Source organism: Stenella coeruleoalba (genome assembly GCF_951394435.1).
Source record: "Stenella coeruleoalba genome assembly, chromosome: 4".
In the NCBI taxonomy this organism is placed as follows: Eukaryota; Metazoa; Chordata; class Mammalia; order Artiodactyla; family Delphinidae; genus Stenella; species Stenella coeruleoalba.
In genome coordinates, this window is record NC_137149.1 from 65,081,365 (window position 1) to 65,102,657 (window position 21,293).

At 43.1% G+C, this 21,293-nt stretch overlaps 1 protein-coding gene across 2 annotated transcripts; it reads left to right on the plus strand.

The window, feature by feature from the left end:
- The first annotated feature begins 934 nt into the window (after positions 1 to 934).
- On the plus strand, positions 935 to 12,947 carry UCHL1 (ubiquitin C-terminal hydrolase L1). 2 transcript variants are annotated; one of them, XM_079921164.1, is made up of 9 exons: positions 935 to 1,044; positions 1,164 to 1,175; positions 1,610 to 1,738; positions 4,486 to 4,636; positions 6,702 to 6,787; positions 6,866 to 6,913; positions 7,759 to 7,825; positions 8,714 to 8,772; positions 12,517 to 12,947. In XM_079921164.1, exons 1-9 carry the CDS (start codon positions 1,012 to 1,014, stop codon positions 12,601 to 12,603), a joined length of 672 nt encoding a protein of 223 aa, XP_079777290.1. In that variant the 5' UTR covers positions 935 to 1,011; the 3' UTR covers positions 12,604 to 12,947. The 2 variants fall into 2 exon arrangements, with proteins under 2 accessions (XP_079777290.1, XP_079777289.1); XM_079921163.1 differs by lacking the exons at positions 935 to 1,044; positions 1,164 to 1,175 and having other exon boundaries at positions 1,182 to 1,738.
- Positions 12,948 to 21,293: the final 8,346 nt, after the last annotated feature.

Here is a 21,293-nt window from a genome sequence, read left to right on the forward strand (position 1 = left end):
GCAAGCCCCACTTCATTCTGAGGTTTTGTTTTCCTGCACTATTCTTACAGATTTTGTTCCACTTTTTATTCATTCTTAGGCATATGCTATTTGTCTCCATCTTTTGAATATGCTGGTAGAAAAAAACCCAAACCCCACCTGAGATCATTAGAGAACAGTGGTTTTTAAAGTTGCCATTACCTTTCTTCTTCACTGGGAGTATTCTATTGTGAACTTAATGTTTTATTTTTCAAAGCCTCCCATTCCTTGAAAAAAGTGCGTTTCCTTTTACAGTCTCTCATCTTGAAATTATACCAGTCTTTTTCCCTGGATATGTTTCCTAAAGTCTCCGACAGCCTGCCTTCTCTGTGTGTCGTATTACAGCCACATCCCCCAGGTCTCTACCGCTTCCCCAAGACCAACCAATTCTTCCCTGGGAGTCACATTACATCAGCATCACTAATGCAATATGTGCTATATTACAGACTATGTTTTATTCTAGGCAGTCAATTAAAAACGAACCTCGGTGCTGGTTTGCTTTAACATGGAGGATGAATTATCTAAGGTCAAATGCAAACTGCTGCTAGATTTATATTCATATTAAATATATACCTGTTGAATTTGGGCTTTTTCTCAGTGCTTCAGAGACGCTAAGCTTTCAGGTAACTGGGATGGTCTTAAGTGTGGGTTTCCAGAAACTTCACAAAAAATCAGACTCCATCAAAAGGACTGCTCCACACGCTCAAGGAACACCAACCAACAAAACCCATCTCCACAACCACCAGATTATCTCACCAGCAAGTGAGACTGCAAGGTTTGGGGGCTTGGCCGTACCACTCCGCGCTGCGCAAGGGGGGGGTTTGTGCCCATTTGGCTGCGACTGACCGTTTCTCTTCGCTTGGTTTTGCCTCTGCTCCCCCTGCGCAGGCATCCAAAGTGCGTCAGGCCGGTGCTTTATAGCTGCAGCCTGGGCGTCTCCGCTCCCTGTTTTTCCTCTTCTCTGGGTTGTGCTTCTTGCTGTTGTTCGCGAAGATGCAGCTGAAGCCGATGGAGATTAACCCGGAGGTGAGCATCAGGTGTACTTTTACTCGGGGAGCGCGGGGCCGAGGGTCAGCCCTCACCAGCTAGCGGTATCAATGACTGCTTTTATCTTTGCATTTTTTTTCTTTGCATTTGCCTTCCAGATGCTGAACAAAGTGAGTGACGTCTCGGGCTGCCTCTGTCTCCCTCCCCCGGGAGCACTGAGGCGGAGGCGCCCACCGGCTCCGGCTGTTTCTCAGGGACCGAGCGGCGCCCTGCGCGCTCCGGAGGCGGCGGGGCTGGGGCGCGGCCGGGGTGCCCTCACTCTGCCCCTGCCTCGGGGGCGGCGGTGACTGTGAAACCGGTCAGAGGTGGGATGGAGGAGGCTACGCCCAGATGCTAGCCCCGGGCGTCGCGGGAGCCACGTGTGGGCCGCGCTTTGTGCTGTGTCATTGCGCTCGGCCTGGGTGGGGGGCGGGGCGGGGCCGGGCTCCTCCCAGGCCCAGGGAGAGGTGCGAGGATGCAGAGGCCGCCCCGCCTCCCCCGCTTCCCGGTAGGTGCCCGCCACTTGCCTGTCTCCGCGCCTGGCCGCCATGTTTTTTCCCCACAGGTGCTGGCCCGGCTAGGGGTTGCGGGCCAGTGGCGCTTCGAGGACGTGCTGGGACTGGAAGAGGAGTCTCTGGGCTCGGTGCCGGCGCCTGCCTGCGCCCTGCTGCTGCTCTTTCCTCTCACGGCCCAGGTAGGGCGTGGGGCCCGGGGTGCGCAGGCGCTGCGCGCGCTGCCCCTAGACCGGAGTGAGGCGTTGAGGACGGTGCAGGCTCTCCTCCCGTCCTGGCTTGGGCGCCCAGAGCTGGCACACTGCCCCTTCCTTGTGGCGGATGGAGGGAGGAACTCGCACTTTCATGGTACCTACTCACTGGGCTTCTGTTGTAACAGAGTTTATTGCCTGGTCGTTCATCCATCCAGTATTGCCTTGAATTTGGAGGAGAAGCAGTATCTCAGTTCCATCATCCCAATTATCCAGGAAGACAGTTCACCCTACTCATGAGTGCAGTTTGAACCTAGGCTTTTTGGCAGTTTGAGCCAAGGAATGGCTGGCTGGTTTTTCTCCTTTAACGGCTGTGACGTGTCGTTTTATTGTTTGGTTCTCAGACTCCCACCTTGCTGTAAAATGGAGGGGGATGGGCTTGCCTAAGCCACAAGAAAACAATAGGTTCTTTAATTTTCCACCTCTGCTGCCTGGGTCTTCAGTGGGTTCAGGGGTTTCTTCCCAACCCTCCACTCCCTACAACGTACACACTTGGTCTTTAGTTTCTCCAATGTGTTTTTCTAAAGCTTAATCATTTGTGTGTGGTTCCTGTGTGAGAACCTCCTTCTACCTCTCAATCTCTTTCCTCTCTGACCTTGTAGTTAAGTGAATAGGTGGGCATTAGACCAGTCTTGGGAATGCTTTTTCAGTTCCCTTTAGATGGTCTTCCGCCTGCAAGTGTGCAAGTATATATGTACCTCAAAGGCTGAGCATCAGATACAAAAGGTAGCTGGGGTAATTGTTGTCTTGGATGTGTGGAATCCCACTCATTAGCATGGTTTTGTCTATCTCCTATTGCTGCCACTCGACCCCTGATTGAGGAGTGGTTGAATTTTGCTTTAGTGAAACTTGGGGCATTAGTATATGCGGCATCGTTTCAAACAGTGAGCTAAACTGAAGCACCATCCTAATGCCGGGGGTTCTAGAAGCATCCTCAGCATAAACTAAGCCCTATGGGAAGTTCCAGGCATTCCTCCTAGTAAATGGGCTAAGTATTGTGGGTTAAAAACACTTATTAAAGCTATTAGGATAGTCCCACTGACACGTTTGTTATTGCCAAAGCCTTTATTTAGGTGAAAATGGAGTTCCCAAATAATTGCAAGTCAAATTAGCTTCCCTATTGATCAAATCAAGTGCAATGTTCTCTCTCTCATTTGAGCCTCTCCCAGAGGTTTCTTATTAGAGGAACCATGATGACTCGGAGGTTTTTGAGCAGCAGCGCTCAAAGGCGAGGCCTTGGGGAGGCAGTGGTGCAGCGCGTTTATCTTGCAAAAGCCCACTGCTCTCATTTTGCTGCATCAAGCAGATCTTGGTTAGTAGAACATTCTGGGTAGGATGTTTTATGTTTGAAAGAGCTCGATACTTTGTCTTTTCGCTCCAGTTCTATCAGATTTACTGAATGCCTGTTACGTGGCACAAAACACCTATTGGGCTAAATACTGAAGCAAATTCAAAGAAAAGTCGAGGTTTATAGGTTGACTTCCAAACAAGCTAATGTTAATTTAGAAAGCATCTAATTTTGTCTAAGAATATTATGAAATCCTAAATGGACTACTTCTAACACATTTTAAGGGATCATGAAATATTTACAGAAATGTCTGCATGCAAGAGCTCAAACAATCCTAAAGGATGATGCTATCCCATTACAAAAAAATTAAACCTTTCTAGAAAAGTGAAAATCCTTACCAGTCAATGAGTAGCTCAATTCAAGGATCCAGTAGGTAGATACATGATGCTAAAACTTCCTACGAGTTGGAGTTTAAGTTGATCTTGTGGGACAAGAGAGCTTATTCCTCTGATGGTACCACAGACAAGGCTTACTTCAGCAAGGCTGCTAGAACTAGAAATATATGTACTTCTCGGGTTCCGTACGGTTTATACCAGTAGTAAGAAATTAGTGTTTCTATAGCATCAGCACCCTGCTTTTAACTGAGCAGTCATACCTTTAAGGTCTTTAGAACTTGTTAGTGAAAGGGCCAGACAAGCCCACTATATTACTGTACAAAGAGATAATGCTTTGAGGAAACTAGTCTCAAATTGTGTAGTTGTCAAGGACAAACAAGAGTTACATCTTCTTGTAGGATGAGAAAGTTTTGTGAAATCACAGTCCAACACCCCAGACCAGTTGTCTTTCCTTCCTAAAAAAGGATGAGGGAATAGTTAATTTCTTTAAATTGCTCCTTTCTTTAGTTAAGTTTTGTATTGTTTTGTTTTTGAAGAGACATGTATTTGGGCAGAATAGAAGTAGAACTTCAAAGAATAGTGAGGTATAAACTAGGTGGTGTTCTTGGGCATTCAGCTGCCTAGCGCTTGATTGGAATGCCTGTGTGAAAGTCGTTAGTGTTAAAGGAAGAAAATAACGAACTTGTCTGTTTTTCTGACTTCAGCACGCCATCCATTTCAAGCTAAAAGGTTGCAGTGGTGTCTAGACAAAGTCTTGGGCAATGTCCAAGGCCGCTACTGCACTGCAGCATCAGGGTGGAGTGTCAGAACCCCACGGGCTGGCGTGGGCGTGGGTGGCAGACGGGCCATTCTCTGGGCACCAGCCAGCACCTAGATCCAAGGTTCCTGGTCACATTTCCCACTCTGTTTCCATTTAGGTGGTAGAACCCGCTGTGCTGCTGTCTGTTCTTTGCATTTTCATTTTGAGATGTAAAAGTGTTGTTTTGCACTCACAGCATGAGAACTTCAGGAAAAAACAGATTGAAGAGCTGAAGGGACAAGAAGTAAGTCCTAAGGTGTACTTCATGAAGCAGACCATTGGCAACTCCTGTGGAACCATCGGACTCATTCATGCAGTGGCCAATAATCAGGACAAACTGGAGTTCGGTGAGTGGGTTTTGAGGCCAGTCATCCTCTGGTTGACCTTTAATTAACTGTAATGCTTCCTTCCAACACCCCCAAGCCTCTATTTGGCAAAGCCATTGCCTTAGATTTTTTTGAAAATCTACTTATGCAGATAGAATCAGTGGGTGAATTCTCATCCTTCCTTCTTTTTGAGGAAGGGATGCGCATCCAAGAAGTATAATGTGGTTTCCTCCCCCTGGAGAGGCGGGGCGGGTGACAGTGCAGTTTTGAACTTGCCTCTCCGCCTGGGCTCTTCATGTGCAGATCCTCCTGCTGGTCTTGACAATTCTAAAGAATTAGAGATGCTGTTAAGGCATAAAATGCCAACCTTCAGGACCTTTCTTTTTTTTTTTTTTTTTTTTTTTTTTTTTTTTGCGGTACACGGGCCTCTCACTGTTGTGGCCTCTCCCGTTGCGGAGCACAGGCTCCGGACGCGCAGGCTCAGCGGCCATGGCTCACGGGCCTAGCCGCTCCGCGGCATGTGGGATCTTCCCGGACCGGGGCACGAACCCGCGTCCCCTGCATCGGCAGGCGGACTCTCAACCACTGTGCCACCAGGGAAGCCCAGGGTCAGGAGTTTTAGCTCGCCTCCAGTGGATGCCATGGAGGATAGAGAAGAGATGAGTCTCAGCCCTTAAGTTGTCAGAAGTGCAAGTAACAGCATTGAAATATGTTAAAATACACGGCATTGTGTATGATTTTGGCCAAGGGTCAGCAAACTTTCTTAAAAGGCCAGAGAGTAAATCTTGTAGGCTTTGAGGGCCACGTAATCTCCGCCCTTGTAGTGCAAGAGCAGCCATAGACAAGATGTAGAGCAGTGGATGTGGCTGTGTTCCAATAAAACTTTATTAGGTGGCAGTAGTCAGCCAACTCTTGATTTAGACAATGGATGGGGGTGGCTGAGAATTGAATAAGTTCAACTAACAGTCCATGCTGTTGCTTGTAGCAGGTCAAATACTTTTTTTTTTTAATTTAAACAAGGGAATTGTGGCCAAGATTCTACTCCTGGTATACTTCTGAAATTTAAAAAAAAAAAGGCTCGTCTGGCCAACAAAGGTCCAGATCTTCTAGAAGTTGCTTTTTTCAAATATTGAGTGAGTCGTTAAAAAGTCGTAGTTTGATCCTTTTTATTTCTTCTGCAGTAAGTGTCATTTCTTTTAGAATACTGTGTTCCTGAGGTCACAGATACTGTAACTCTTCCATAAACATGGTCACGGTCACGGCTTAATCTGAGTCACAGCCCTCCTCATAAATTTGAGAGGATTCCTATAATTTCCAGATTTTCAGTGGTCCCCATTTAACACATTTGTTTAAGTTTCGAGCTGAAAGTTCAGATTGAGGTCTTTTGAAATACAAGTTGCTCTTGCATCCTAGATTCATCCACACTGAGCAATGACAAAATGCTTATGCCAACCATCAGCTAGTTAGCTGTCTCTAGGCCAGACTGTTAGGGTCTTTGTATTTCTATTTAAGATCTGTAGGTTGAAGTCTTTCTGGGTAACCATATTACTAAGATTGCATTTTCTACCCTGAAATAAAAGTCTTGGTTTGAGAACTGTTGATATTGATAGATTAGAATGTTATTGTTACATCATGTATGCAATAAACATTAACTGTGCATTGCTAAGTGCTGTAGATAAGAGCAATAGACAAGACAGTTCCTGCCTTTATGGCACTGAAAGTCTCACAAATACATGTTACCAGTGGATCAGTGCTGTAACAGAGATGGTAGGAGATCTGAGAGGTGAGGGTGAGGTGGAAGGTGGGGAGGGGTCAGGGGACAGGGAGGATGTGAGGAAGAGCTTGGCATGCTGGAGGAACTGAGAGTTCTCTGGCTTGAATGCAGTGAGAGGGGAGTGGTTGGAAAAATAGGCTGGGGAAGAGGCACCTCGCTCATCCACATCCTCAGAGGCCATGGTAAAAAGTCAGGTTTCCAAACGTGACAGACTATTGCAGTGGCTTAAGTCAGCAATAAATTGCAACCATTTGCATTAGACCGGTACTAACATATGCTTTTTTTTCTTTTCTCTCTTTTTTTTTTTTAAAGAGGATGGGTCAGTTCTGAAACAGTTTCTTTCTGAAACAGAGAAGTTGTCCCCTGAAGACAGAGCAAAATGCTTTGAAAAGAATGAGGTAGGAAGAGAACTTCTAGAGCATCGATTTTCAATAACTCTGGAGGTTTTCGTGCTAACTATTCTCTGTTTTCTGCAGGCCATCCAGGCAGCCCATGATGCCGTGGCACAGGAAGGCCAGTGTCGGGTAAATACAAGTTAGAGCCAGGCTGTCCAGGTGTCACCCATGTTTCCCCAGAAATATGTGCAAGAACCTCTTACTGGAACACAGCACATGTTTCCACCCAAGGCTGATGAATGCCAGCAAATTCTACCAGAATAATGCCTTGACCAGACCTGTTCATAGAAATGGCTCTTCAAAATATCTGATTGGCAGTTGACACAGTCTTGAGTAAATTCAGGCTGGTAGTGTTTTATATAGATCCAAATGGGTCTAATTGAGTAGCACCCGTCTTAATAACTGAACATTTCACATACTCTTCTCACAGTCTATTGGAGAGCAAGCTGGACCAACAAGGACGAAAAGTTTCTAGATGACTTAAATGTACCATTAATCTGAACACAGCCTTCAAGTCAACTGTTGATTAGATTGAAGTCAGTGATAGTGTCTGTATAACTGCAGTTGACTCTGTCACATTCTAGTCTTGACCTTGGGTGAAGTACTTATCCTCTCTAAGCCTTAATTTCCTCCTCAGTAAAAAGCAAGTGTTAAGAGTTCTGAGAGTTACAGTATATCTACTTTAATGGTCTTAGAATAGTACCTAGTATATAAGAAAGAAATATTCGCTATAATCATTTAATATGTAGGCAGGTTGGTTCAAGCATATTTACTTAGAGAATTTATTTTTAACAAATTAAGTTCTGCTTATAAAATAATCATATTGCAAAATATGTGTATCAAATCAACAGGTTGTAGACCTTAAACTTACACAATGTTACGTCATTTATATCTTTTCTTCCAGCTTTATTTTTAAACGCAGTTTATAATACAATAAAAACTCATTTTCGAAAAAATATCTTGACTCTCTGCAGGTAGATGACAAAGTGAACTTTCATTTTATTCTGTTTAACAACGTGGATGGCCACCTCTATGAACTTGGTACGTCTCACTCCAGTTGTGGAATCTAATATAGATGCATGCCTTCTCTCAGACATAATTCCTCTCACAGGACTGGTGTGTGACTTTATGGCGGCACTTAGTATATCCGTTTATGAAGCCAGAACACTGAGGTATTCTCAAGGGGGCACTTAACCCTTTATCATACCCAGAGCACCTCCCTCAGGAACCTGGCCTGCGGGATGAATGGCTTTAGTTACAAACCAGTAAAGAGAACTGATCAGCCAGTTCAAAGTATACACGTTCAGATTTTCCCTTTCCACCTTCCACTGTAATAGCATCACCAGTATAAGGTCTCCACCGCCATCCTTTCCAGGCAAGGAATACTTTTGGAAGGAGGTAAATGCCTAAACACAACCTGGTTTGTGTAAAAAGAATTCAGACATGTCCATCTCTGTATTAAGAAGAGCCATCTCCTTTTAATGGAGGAAGACTTGCAGCTGTGTCATCTCAAGCCAGGATACTACCTATGGCAAGCAAGGGCAAAGAAAACTTGGGGCCGCTCAGCAGTCATTGAGGGGCAAATGAAATCTCAAGGGTCCTTTTTCTTCCCTCCACCTTCCGTGTACCTCATAGACTGCTGACTTGCTTTGTGGTCCTTCCCAAGAGATGGGCACAAGCCCTCCTAGTAGGGTAGCTAGTCTGGCCTGGTGTGGTCTTGTGGTCTTGGTGCTTTAGACTAGAATTGCCTGGGGTGGATATCTAGGAACACTTGAACCTCATTTCCAGCCTGTTGCTTCATAACCAGCCTAACCTTTGTGGGAGTGGCAGTGGTATTTGGAAGAATCTAAAACTTGCCTTTAAGCTGGACAAGCACAGTAGACAGAAAACGTGCAGAGAAAATTGACATGCCTGGCTTTTTCGTTACAGATGGACGGATGCCTTTTCCGGTGAACCATGGCGCCAGTTCAGAGGGCTCACTGCTGCAGGTAGTCTTTGGAATCCATTTCCGCTAGGGCCCATATTTCTTGAGCCAGTTTGTCTATTCTAAAGTGCAAACCGTTTTCGGTACAGGCAGCGTCAGTCATCTGGGATGAGAGCAGTCTTTAGGGCTTAAAGATCATCTCAGTCATTCTGTTTGCTTTGTTTTATAGCAAATAGTCTTAAACAGCATCCTTTAGAGCAGCCCTGCCTGATCTGTATTGCGTGCTGTCTTTAGCCCACAGTTAGATTTAGCCTGAAAGCCATTGTTTATTTCCTTGTGAGGTTAAGGTGACTGTTGTCCTCTTGTCAGATTACATCATAGCCAATGACTCAGACTCATGGAACAGCAACCCAAGCCTTTCCTAATCCCTCTCTGATGGCTGGATTTGGGTCAGTCTTGTAGGTAGCATACTATGGATTCTGGTTAGGCAGTTACCTCTGTGATTGTTTTCTTCCCACACGGTCGGTCCACTGTTCACAGGTCAAAGGAAGCAAATTCAAACCATGCCTGACCAGAACTTTAAGATCCAGGGTCACTGTGTAACCGTCCTGGTAAAAGTGACGGCAGAAATCTCTTAATTCTGAACACGAGTTGGTAGACTAGTCCTCTGCCCTCTAAAAAATGAATCTCTAGAGTTTAGTCAATTTGCTGTTAGAAAGGAAAATGGCTTAATTGTGATAAAATTTAAAATGATGTTGAGGTCTAATTACTTCATTTGCTGTAATAACAGCTAAACTTTTTTGCGTGCTTCTTGTGTGTAGACGGGGGGGGGGGGGGGGGTGGGTTGGCAAACTTTTTCTGTGAAGAGCCAGGAAATATTTTAGGCTTTGTATAGCATATGGGCTCTGTTGCAGGTATTCATTTCTGCTGTGACAGCCCCAAAGCAGCCCCATAGGCAGTGTCTAAATGAATGTGTATGGCTGTGTTCCATTAAAACTTTATTAACAAAAACAGGCAGCAGGTTGGATTTGGCCCACAGGCTGCAGTTTGCTGACTCCATGCTAGATGCTGTTCTAATAAGTTAGTTACCTCTTTTATGGACTCCTTTTAATGATGCTCTGAGGTAGTTAGTATTACATTTTACAGATGAGGAAACGGAGGTGCAGAGGTAAGTGATGCCCAAGGTCAATGGCAAACTACAGAATCATGGTTCAAATCTAGACAGTCTGTCTCTAGAGTCTGTGCTCTTAGCCACTGTACAATACTACCTTTATAGTAGACCTGTCTTTGGAACATTGTAGACCTGATGACCTCAAGGTACTAGTGGACCAAATTATGCAGTCCTAGGAGGGACGGTCACTTTCTCTAGCCTTCTGTCACATACACCTGAGATCAGTCAGAGCTAATTCTTGGATATACCAGGGGTAAATGAGAATAGTGATATGGAATGAGAACTAGACCTAGAGAAACAGAATGGGGATTTGCATGAGAGTCAGGATTCACTTATGGGAGAGAATAAGAACAGGGGCAGAATTTCTGGGTATGACCTATTTGGAGGAAAGATTCTGGTCCATGTAATAAAGCTTCCTAGGTACATACCAACTCCTATCGAACACTGTCCTAATACAGGCACACCTCACATTGTGGGCTCAGTTCCAGACCGCTGCAGTAAAGCAGATATCACAATAAAGAGAAGTTTTGAGTTTTTTTGCTTCCTACTGCATATAAAAGTTATGTTTACACTATACTGTAGTCTGTTAAGTGTGCAATAGCATGTATAAAAAACCAATGTACATATCTTAATTTAAAATATTGTTAAAACAATGCTAACCATCATCTGAGTGTTCAGTGAGTCAGTCTTTTTGCAATAGTAACATCAAAGATCACTGATCACAGATCACCATAACAAATATAATGAAAAATTTGGAATATTATGAGAATTACCAAAATGTGACACAGACATGAAGTGAGCCAATGCTGCTGGAAAAGTGATGCTGATAGACTTGCTCCATGCAGGATTGCCACAAACCTTCAATTTACCAAAAAAAAAAAAATGCAGTATCTGCAAAGCACAATAAAGTGAAGTGAAATAAAATGAGGTATACCTGTACCATAAAATGTGCTCTGCATAGGATACTTAAAACTGTTATGTGAGTAGAATTTATGAGGTGTGGGGAAGGTAAAACTTTTGTTGTTTTTAAAAAAACACCAGAATCACATTTTAAATTAATTGACTAGAAAATGGCATCTTTTTTTTTACATCTTTATTGGAGTATAATTGCTTTACAATGGTGTGTTAGTTTCTGCTTTATAACACAGTGAATCAGTTATACATATGTTCCCATATCTCTTCCCTCTTGCGTCTCCCTCCCTCCCACCCTCCTTATCCCACCCCTCCAGGCAGTCACAAAGCACCGAGCTGATCTCTCTGTGGAAAATAACATCTTAATTAGTGGAAATTCTTATCCTAAGTAAGGCTGGTTCTATACGGTTAGAGATGTTTTAGGTTGTCTAAACTATATCCCGAATTAACTTGTTAAATTGGTGAGAAAGGCCATAAACTTAACCCAAGTATCCTAAACTTGAGTGAATTAGGTCACTGCTTATTATCTATGTAGGAGATGGTTGTTGTCTTTACAGGCACACCCTTAACATTAATCAACAGCATGGGTCCAAAAGGAAAGTGGCTTTGGGGAAGGCAGGTCTGGGATATCAATATATTAAAAATTCTGATAGAATAAAATGTAGATGTTACTCTAGATCCTCTTCAGTTTTTCTAAGTGGTTCCAAAGCAGAAACAAAACCAGGGTGGGGTTGATGCTTTTTCAGGACCACAACTCATTATCAGGTTGGTGATTTTTAGGCCTTGGGAGCTGATGTTCTGTGACTGTTCTCTGTCATAGCATATCCACTGTCCTCTTGAAGGTCTCGTATTTAACATTGTTAGTGGGGCTTTCTTTGCACTGGACTTTTTACAAATTGAACAGTGATTGATATTCTGATCCCAAGGCATTTAAACCCCAGAATTTCTCAAGTAACATTGGGGTCAGTTTTCTATTCCCAATCTTTGTAATCTAGGTCTTAGAATTAGTAACACATGTCATTCCCTAAATATGTAGGAATCCATCACTTATCTGTACTTGGAATACCAGGTATTTGAACTTTAAGCCTGTTTTGTAAAATGTTTACTTGAAATAAATCTGTCTTTACTCTGGGAATTTCTGAGTTAGAACTTTTTCCTTATGGAAGAGAAATCAATTTTCTGTCTTTGGATTTGAGGGAAAGAGCACCAAGAGTATAGTTTTCTTGTCAAAACCAGGCACAAGGTGGCAGAAGCACAGAGCATTTGGTAGAAAGAATAAAGGAATCAAAGCTTCTGGAGCTGGATTTGTGATGTGGGTCCTTGTCTTTCCTATCACCTGATTTTTTTTTTTTTTTTTGCGGTACGCGGGCCTCTCACTGTTGTGGCCTCTCCCGTTGCGGAGCATAGGCTCCGGACGCGCAGGCTCAGCAGCCATGGCTCATGGGCCCAGCCGCTCCGCGGCATGTAGGATCTTCCCGGACCGGGGCACGAATCCGTGTCCCCTGCATTGGCAGGCAGACTCAACCACTGCGCCACCAGGGAAGCCCTCATCACCTGATTTTTTTCCTCTTGCCTTAAGCCCTGGTTTTCAAGTTTATTGGGAGGTTTAAAGTGGGTCAGGGTGAACTTTGGGCATTAACAGACCTTACTAATACTTTCCCCTTGAAGCTTTCATTTTGAGCTGTTGCTGTTTAGACCTTAATTCATGACATTCCTCCTCCTCAGGACGCCGCCAAGGTCTGCAGAGAATTCACTGAGCGTGAGCAAGGGGAGGTCCGCTTCTCCGCCGTGGCCCTCTGCAAGGCAGCCTAATGCCTCGTGGGGGGGCACTTCGCTTTCTCCCCCCTTCCCTTCGTCGTGAAAGTATATCCCTACCTATGTGGTCTAAATGCTTCAGTACTTGTAGAGCACAGCTGTTCTCCTTCGGTTCCACAGATACGCACTTACCCTCAACTTCGCCCACGCACTAGCAGAGCTCCATCGAGCAAGTTTGGTGTCGCCCTCTGATGGCAAAGCATTCCCCTCATTGTATGTCTCATACCTCAATATCTAATGCTTTAATGGCTACTTTGGTTTGTGTCTGTTAGCTAAGGCCTTGGATGTGGTTTGTCCTTAAAAGGAATAAAATTTTTCTGCTGATAAGAGATGAGCCTAAACTGGTTTTCATTTTTCCGTCCCCCCAATATATCCCAAATTATCATAGTAATTACATATATATCTTCCATATAAGAACTTATACAGTACAGGTAAGAAAATTACCATAAAAATATTATCGGTTTAGTGTGTTTCTACACTTTTTTCTATACATTTATGTTACTGTGTGTACCTGTAGACTTTAAAAAAATTAAATATATTTTGGAATAATTATTTTTATTGAAATATAGTTGATAATATTAATTTCAGATGTACAACATAGTGATTCGACATTTAAGTACATCATGAAATGATCACCACGATAAGTTATCACCACAAAGTTATCGCAGTATTAGTGACTATATTCCTTATGCTCTAAGAATGATTTTAGTTTTACAGAAAAATTGAGAAGATATTAGAGTTCCCATATACCTTTCATTCGTTTCCCCCATTACATCTTACATTAGGATGATACATTTGTAACAATTGATGAACCATTAATTGGCTCTTCTTGGCTGTGACAGTTTCTCAGGCTTTTCTTTTGATGATTTTGACAGTTTCAAGGAGTACTGATCAAGTATTTTGTAGGATGCCCCTCTCTTGGAATTTGCCTAATGTTTTCTCATTAGACAAGTGTTACGAGTTTTGGGGGAGGAGAACCACAGGTAAAGTGCTGGTCTCGTCACGTCATATCAGCGTACATAGCGTCAACATTCCTTACGGTTAATGTTAACCTTGATCACCTGGCTGGATGGCGTTTGTCAGGTTTCTCCGAGTAAAGCTACTTTCCCCACCCTACAGTCCTCTATTATATACTGGAAAGAAGTCTATGCACAGCTGACCCTATAGGAGTAGGTTGAATTAAGCTCTGCCTTCTTGAAGGTAGAGTATCTATATAAATTATTTGGAAATCTTCTGCAAGGGATATACGTCTCTTGTCCCCTAGTCATTTATATCAGTATGAACTCATGGCTATTTTATACTCTGGGTTATAATCTAGTACTACATTTTGTTCAAATTGTTCTAGCTTTGGCCATTGAGAGCTATTTCAGTTGGCTCCTGTGTCCCTTTGACATACTCCAATCAATGTGAGTTTTGCATTTTTTTTTTTTTTAAGCGATAGCTTACTTTCCAGAAATTAGTTTTTTAAAAATCAGTGTCAGTGGGGGCCTGGATGGTGGCTGGAAACGGGGCTTTCCTGGGAGGAGGAGGGCAATGGTGGAAATGCAGCAGCTCCACAGCCCCAATCCCTGACGAGTGCGCTTGGGGCTCATCTCTCAAGGCTGCCTCTGGTGCAAGTGAAGGCCTTGGTGAAGGCGGACCCCAACGTGATGCTCGCGGGACAGGAAGCCAGCTTCATTTTGGCACGAGCCGTGGAACTGTGGAAACCATAGCAAAAGATGCCTACTGTTGTGCTCAACAAGGGAAGAGGAAAACCCTTCAGAGGAGAAATTTGGGTAATGCAATAGAAGCTGTGGATGAATTTGCTTTTCTGGAAGGTACTTTGATTGCTGAGCTGGGCAGTTTTGTGAGCCTGTACCTGCCTCCTTCAGCTAGGCCCTCTGCAGGCCTTTGAAGAAGAGTCTTTGGAATACTGAACTTACACTCTTCCTGTTCTGCCTTCACCTAAGCCTGGATAAGCAGAGATCTCACCTGTTAGCTTTTCTCTGTAAGGTCTTCCACTACTTGTGTCTTCCATTTCTGGCCTGGATGCAGCTGCTGCTGCTTGCGGTAGAGATAGAGAAAATGATTTTGTAGGTTGCTTCATAAATGATAAGGACCAAATAAAAGTTTCTGATCAACCTCAAAAAAAAATGTCTTTGCCATTTGTTAAACCTTAACTATTTTATAGATTAGGATACACTAATATGTAACTTACAGGCTTGCATTAAATGTTAAATGACATTTGTTCTCAACAATTGATACTTGAATATAACAGTTACTCTAGTTACAGGGATTAAGCCCTGTGGGGAAGAAACCCCCAGACCTTCTGCTCTTAGTGTGATCCTCACAGAAGAGCTTTATCCTGTCTGTTGCCAGGAGCCCAGGTAGCTTGGGTTTCAGCTGCCTTAAAGTTTTCAACTCTTGATTATTCTATGGTGATAATACTTCTGATTCCAACTTTGAAGTGAAGGATATTTTGGTTCCTAGGGGGAAAGTGACCACTACTATTCCTTCTAATGTAGAAAATTAAATACACGCTGACTCAGGTGATTCTAATTGCTTGGAGTTGAAGCCAGAGGGATGCATTTTCAGTTCTAATTTGGTGTGTGACTTTCATGCAGTCACCTTGGAGATTGACTTAGGGGAAAAGAAACAGAACGAGCCTCCTTCCTGCTAATAAGAGCTGGTGGAAATACTGCTTTTGGTCTCAGGAGTACAATTATACCACTAAATGTAGCTGTAAGACTTTATGCATGAGAAGCATTAAAATGCTCACAAACACACCTTAGCATGTCACACCATGGAGGGTCATGTAATGGCTGTTGTATGTGGGTGATTGCAACCCTGGAGGTGCAGAGAAATTTGTTTTACTGAGGAAACACAAGTTAGTTTACATGCCCAAATTCTCACTGCTAATTACTAGGGAAATAGAAGTAGCTGTCCTCGGTTGGGAGTCAATATCATAGACTTCAGGGCTTATCAAACGTCTTTGACCTCCACTCTGCCTCTCAGTAACTTTGGGCAAAGAAATTACCTTCTCCCACGTCTTCATTGTTTCACGTTAAAATGGACAACACAGGGTTTCCCTGGTGGCGCAGTAGTTGAGAGTCCGCCTGCCAATGCAGGGGACACGGGTTTGTGCCCCGGTCCAGGAAGATCCCACATGCCGTGGCGTGGCTGGGCCCGTGAGCCATGGCCGCTGAGCCTGCGCGTCCGGAGCCTGTGCTCTGCAACGGGAGAGGCCACAACAGTGAGAGGCCTGAGTACCGCCAAAAACAAAAAAAAAAAGGACAACACAGAGTGAAGATGTCTGGGAAGGGCCTGGCTTCTAGAAGTTTCCCTCTAGTACCAGCATCTTCCCTACTGCTCTCCCTGAGACTTCAGCCATGTGTAACCCCATGGGGTAACATCAACTTTGTATTCTATGTGAGGGCAGCACCCCCTGGAGTTGTGCAACTCAAGAGGTTCTTGTTTCTCCAATAAACCCTATTAACTGACATCTTGGATTTATCAAAGATCATGTCCAGTTGGCTTATTCTTTAGAATGTTACTAATCTTTGGTAATGAAAGTAATTTTGGTTTTTTAAATTGAAGTATAGTTTGCTGTACAATATTATGTAAGTACAGGTGTACAATATAGTGATTCATAATTTTTAAAGGTTATATTCCATTTATAGTTATTATAAAATATTGCCTACATTCCCCTTGTTGTACAACATATCCTTTATTTATTTTTGGCTGTGTTGGGTCTTCATTGCTGTGTGTGGGCTTTCTCTAGCTGTGGCGAGCGGGGGCTACTCTTCGTTGCAGTGTGTGGGCTTCTCACTGCAGTGGCTTCTCGTTGCAGAGCATTGGCTCTAGGTGCATGGGCTTCAGTAGTTGTGGCACGTGGGCTCACTAGTTGTGGCTCACAGGCTTTAGAGCACAGGCTCAGTAGTTGTGGCGCATGGGCTTAGTTGCTCCACGGCATGTGGGATCTTCCCGGACCAGGGCTCGAACCCATGTCCCCTGCATTGGCAGGCGGATTCTTAACCACTGTGCCACCAGGGAAGTGCCTACAACATAGCCTTTTAGCTTATTTTATACCTAATAGTTTGTACCACTTAAGCCCCTACCCCTATATTGCCCCCCACTTCCCTCTCCCCAGTGGTAACCACTAGTTTGTTTATATCTGTGAGTCTGCTGCTTTTTTGTTATAGTCACTAGTTTGTTGTACTTTTTTAGATTCCGCATATAAGTGATATCATACAGTATTTGTCTTTCTCTGTCTGACTTATTTCACTCAGCATAATACACTCTAGGTTCATCCATGTTGTTGCAGATGGCAGAATTTCATTTTTTTAATGGCTGAGTAATATTCCATTGTATAAATATATATATATGTACCATATCTTCTTTATCCATTCATCTGCTGGACACCTAGGTTGCTTCCATACTTAGGCAATTGTAAATAATGCTGCTATGAACATTGGGGTGCATATATCTTTTTGAATTAGTGTTGTTGTTGTTGTTTCCCTGTATATATACCCAGGAGTGGAATTGTTGGGTCATATGGTAGTTCTAATTTTAGTTTTTTGAGAAACCTCCATATTGTTTTCCATAGTGGCTACACCAATTTACATTCCCACCAGCGGTGTACGAAGGTTCCCTTTTCTCCACATCCTTGCTAACATTTGTTATTTGTGTTCTTTTTGTTGCTGTATGCGGGCCTCTCACTGTTGTGGCCTCTCCCGTTGCGGAGCACAGGCTCCAGATGCGCAGGCTCAGCGGCCATGGCTCACGGGCCCAGCCGCTCCGCGGCATGTGGGATCCTCCCGGACCGGGACACGAACCCATGTTCCCTGTATTGGCAGGCGGACTCTCAACCACTGCGCCACAGGGGAAGCCCCCTTCTGCCTGCTTCCTAATCGGGTTTTTGTTTTTTTGATGTCGACTTATATGAGCTGTTTATGTATGTTGGATATTAATCCCTTATTGGTCATATCGTTTGCAAATGTTTTCTCCCATTCAGTAGGTTGTCTTTTTGTTTTGTGGGTGTTTTTCTTTGCTGTGCTAAAGCTTTTAAGTTTAATTAGGTTCCATTTGTTTATTTTTGCTTTTATTTCCTTTGCTTTAGGAGACAGATTTAAAAAAGTGCTGCGATTTATGTTGAAGAGTGTTCTGCCTATGTTTTCCTCCAGGAGTTTTATAGTATCCAGTCTTGCATTGAGGTCTTTAATCCATTTTGAGTTTATTTTTGTTTATGGTGTTAGAGAATGTAATGAAGGTGACTTGTGCTTTCAATAGATAAAGCCACCTGATGCTAGGTTTCCCCCCTTTTTAACTAATACCCAGAATGTCCAATTGAGGAATATTTAGGTTACACATCTATTCAGTATAATATGGTCTGTCTTAAAGACCCATGATCATGAAAAAATGTTTATGCATGAAACTAGTGAGATAGTTTTGTAAAATGTGTACGCATATGTGTTTAGAAAAGACAGGACCATAATAGCTAGATGTTTACTATATTCTAAATTAAACTTAGTCACAGCGAAGCTTAAGCAACTTACCCAATCTTACTCAGCTAGTGAGGAATGTTGCTGACATTCAAACCCAAGCAGACTGGCTCTAGGAGCCCACGATATTAATGATCATTGCTGGGCAGAGGTGGACCTACCTTAAGGTGAATGAAGTTTAAGCTTTAGGGCCTCACACTTTAATGGCTCCTTCCAGCATCCTGGCTTTTGTGTCCTTGTGAAATTTACAGATCCTTAAAAAACGTGGGTCTGCTCCTGCCTCTGGATGTTGAGATTATGAGTGATTTTAACTTTATATCCTCATTTTCCAAACTTTCCAAAATTGCTATATTACTTTTATAGTAAAAAAGCTTAAGTTTTTCTCTAGGACTGTAATGAATGAATTACGGGATGAACTCTGTCTGAGCTGCTGCTGGTTAGTTTAGCTTACCTCCCAAGTTTCTTCCGTTTATAACTGAAGTCCGTGCAACTGAGTCTTCTAAGATGAAATGGGCTTCATTACAAGGCTACTTTAGAACTTTGAATGATCATCTTTATGTTCTCCTAAACCCCTAGTTACTTGGAACCTGTTCAGTTTCCTGCACATCCTGACATGTTCAATAATGACTTGACATTTGGGAGTTACTTTCTGTGTCCCTTGAATGATGTGATCTTATTAATTCATTTGTATTATAGCGTTAAGTTGTTCATCCTTTTCATTCTTGACCTGGCTTGGTGTAGCGGCGAGGAGTGGGGTGCTGTGGATTGCCTGTGTGGTTGGGTTGTCTGGGATAATCCTGTAGAATGGGCATTACAGGACCTCTCCCAGGATTAGGAGGTTGGAGCTAAGATAAGGCACGTAGAGCTCAGCACATCGTGACCATGCCTTGAGCATTTTTATTAATGTAACATAAACTGTTATAGGAGTGGAGTGTGTGTGTGTGTGAATATTTATGAACAAAAGAGAAAGAGAAGTAGAGAAGTCTCAGCAGATGAAATAGTAAGGATAATGTTCCCTCCTAGTACAAAATACCTGGATTTGGACAATTTAAGTCACCTGATGGTTTCCTTTCCCTGGTCATGTTAATATCCTTAACCTGATTCAAAATCAAATTTTATAGTAATGCATCTCTTCACTCTTAGGAATCAGATGCTTTCCACAGTGTTCATCATTCTCTAAAAAACAGGCTTTTTTATTTTTTTAATCTTACCTTCGTATGGTAGTACATTTGTCACAATGAATGAACTAACAATGATACGTTATTATTAACTTAGGTCCAGACTTTATTTCTTTAGTTTTCACCTAATGTCCTTTTCCTGTTCCGGAATCCCATCTAGGATACCACATGCTATGTCGTCGTCCTGTCTCCCTAGGTTCCTCTTGGCTGTGATTTATTGAACTAAAACCAATTACGTTGATCCAAGGTGCTGCTTTGGCTCTGGCTCTTGACAGTTCCACTGTTTGTGGTCTCCTGGGGCCAGTGCAGGCAGCACAGCTTGTGGTTGAGACCTGAGGGTTGTGCCATCATCTCTGCCTCTTACCAGATGGGTGCCTTGGCCAACTTAACCCCTGCTAAGCCTCGATTTCCTCATCTGTAAAGTGGTTCAGTATCTGCCTTGTAGGGTTGTTGTGAAAGCACATGAGAATACTCGTGAAGTGCTTTGGGGTGTGCTAGAAGAGCAAGTGCTATGGTTTTAATTTTCATCACCACCTATCTCTTTGCATCCATCTCTCCTTTTTTTTTTTTTTTTTTTTTGCGGTACGCGGGCCTCTCACTGTTGTGGCCTCTCCCATCGCGGAGCACAAGCTCCTGGACGCGCAGTCTCAGCGGCCATGACTCACGCGCCCAGCCGCTCCGCGGCTTGCGGGATCTTCCCGGACCGGGCACGAACCAGTGTCCCCTGCATCGGCAGGCGGACTCAACCACTGCGCCACCAGGGAAGCCCCATCTCTCCTTTTTACCCAACTGAAATTCCAGGCTACCAAGTGTCCCCTATTTCCTGGGATAAGGGCCTATTTCCAAAGCAACTTTTCCTAAAAGTTATTATCCTAATTCATGGCTCCCAGTCCGTCAGTGCCTCATTCTTTGCAGTGAGTGGGGTACATTCTGTTTCACATCAAGACATGAGTAATACAAGTGTGTTTACCCTCTTGTAGGCCACTGATTTTTAAGAAGGGAATCATATGATTGAACTTTAAAGTATAACTTTATAAGGACAGAAGAGGGGCTTTGAAAACGGAGATTCATAGGTTTATTTGCTTTGCTTGACATTAAAGTTGCTCTAGTCATTAGAGGAAACAACTTTAAATGTCCAGTGTTTGGACGTTTGAGTCCAAATTGAGTGGCCAATACCTGAATTCCCTATTTCACATTAAAATACAATACGTAGGACGACAAAAGCTTTATTTAACTATACTCACTACATCCAGTAGGTGGCAGCAAAGGAAAGCTTATGGCAACTTCAAACCTAAGTAGGTTTAAACAGAGTTGAGCCAGGAAGGAAAAACCAGTAGCTTTTGGTGACTGGCCCTTCTGGGCAAGATGGAGAAGTATGATAGTGCTCGGGCCTTCATTTTGGCCCACTGTTTTGGACTGGACTAACCAGCCCTAGTGTAGATTGGCTAAAATCAGCCTTGTGAATTGCATGTTGGGCTATTCAAAATTTTGCCCAGGTTCTATTTATTTTATCAGAAAAATAAATAGAAATGAGCAGGAATAATTTCAAATCACAAGTTCATTAAATAAATGCTTCCTCTGCTGATGTTGAGTTAGCTATTATCCCAAATACAATTGATTTGATATAATCAATTCTATAATCAACTCTACATTAGTGGAACCTGGCTTTCAACATCTTAACATTAGAAAATAGTAGACTTAATTGTATAATATTAAATTGTTATGACAGATCTTTAGGATAATATTTTTCTCAACACTTCAGTTACACAATGTGAATTTTATTTTCAAGTAGTTTCTTTCTCCTTTTTTTTTTTTTTTAAGACTGCACCAGGCCACTTATAGACATCTTAGTTCCCCAACCAGGGATTGAACCTGGGTCACCACAGTAAAAGCGCTGAGTCCTAACCACTGGACCACCAGGGAATTCCCTTTCAAGTAGTTTCATATGGATGGATTTGACCTTTACCATTAAGAAAACTGGGTCTGGTCCAGTATTAACATATAAGTAGTTGGGTGACATTAACCAATT

Coding starts and splice junctions, on each gene's coding strand:
- UCHL1 (XM_079921163.1), top strand. CDS start 1,520: ATGCAGAGGCCGCCCCGCCTCCCCCGCTTCCCGGTAGGTGCCCGCCAC. Junction 1,739..4,485: donor TCTTTCCTCTCACGGCCCAG/GTAGGGCGTGGG, acceptor TTGCACTCACAG/CATGAGAACTTCAGGAAAAA. Junction 6,914..7,758: donor CACAGGAAGGCCAGTGTCGG/GTAAATACAAGT, acceptor GACTCTCTGCAG/GTAGATGACAAAGTGAACTT.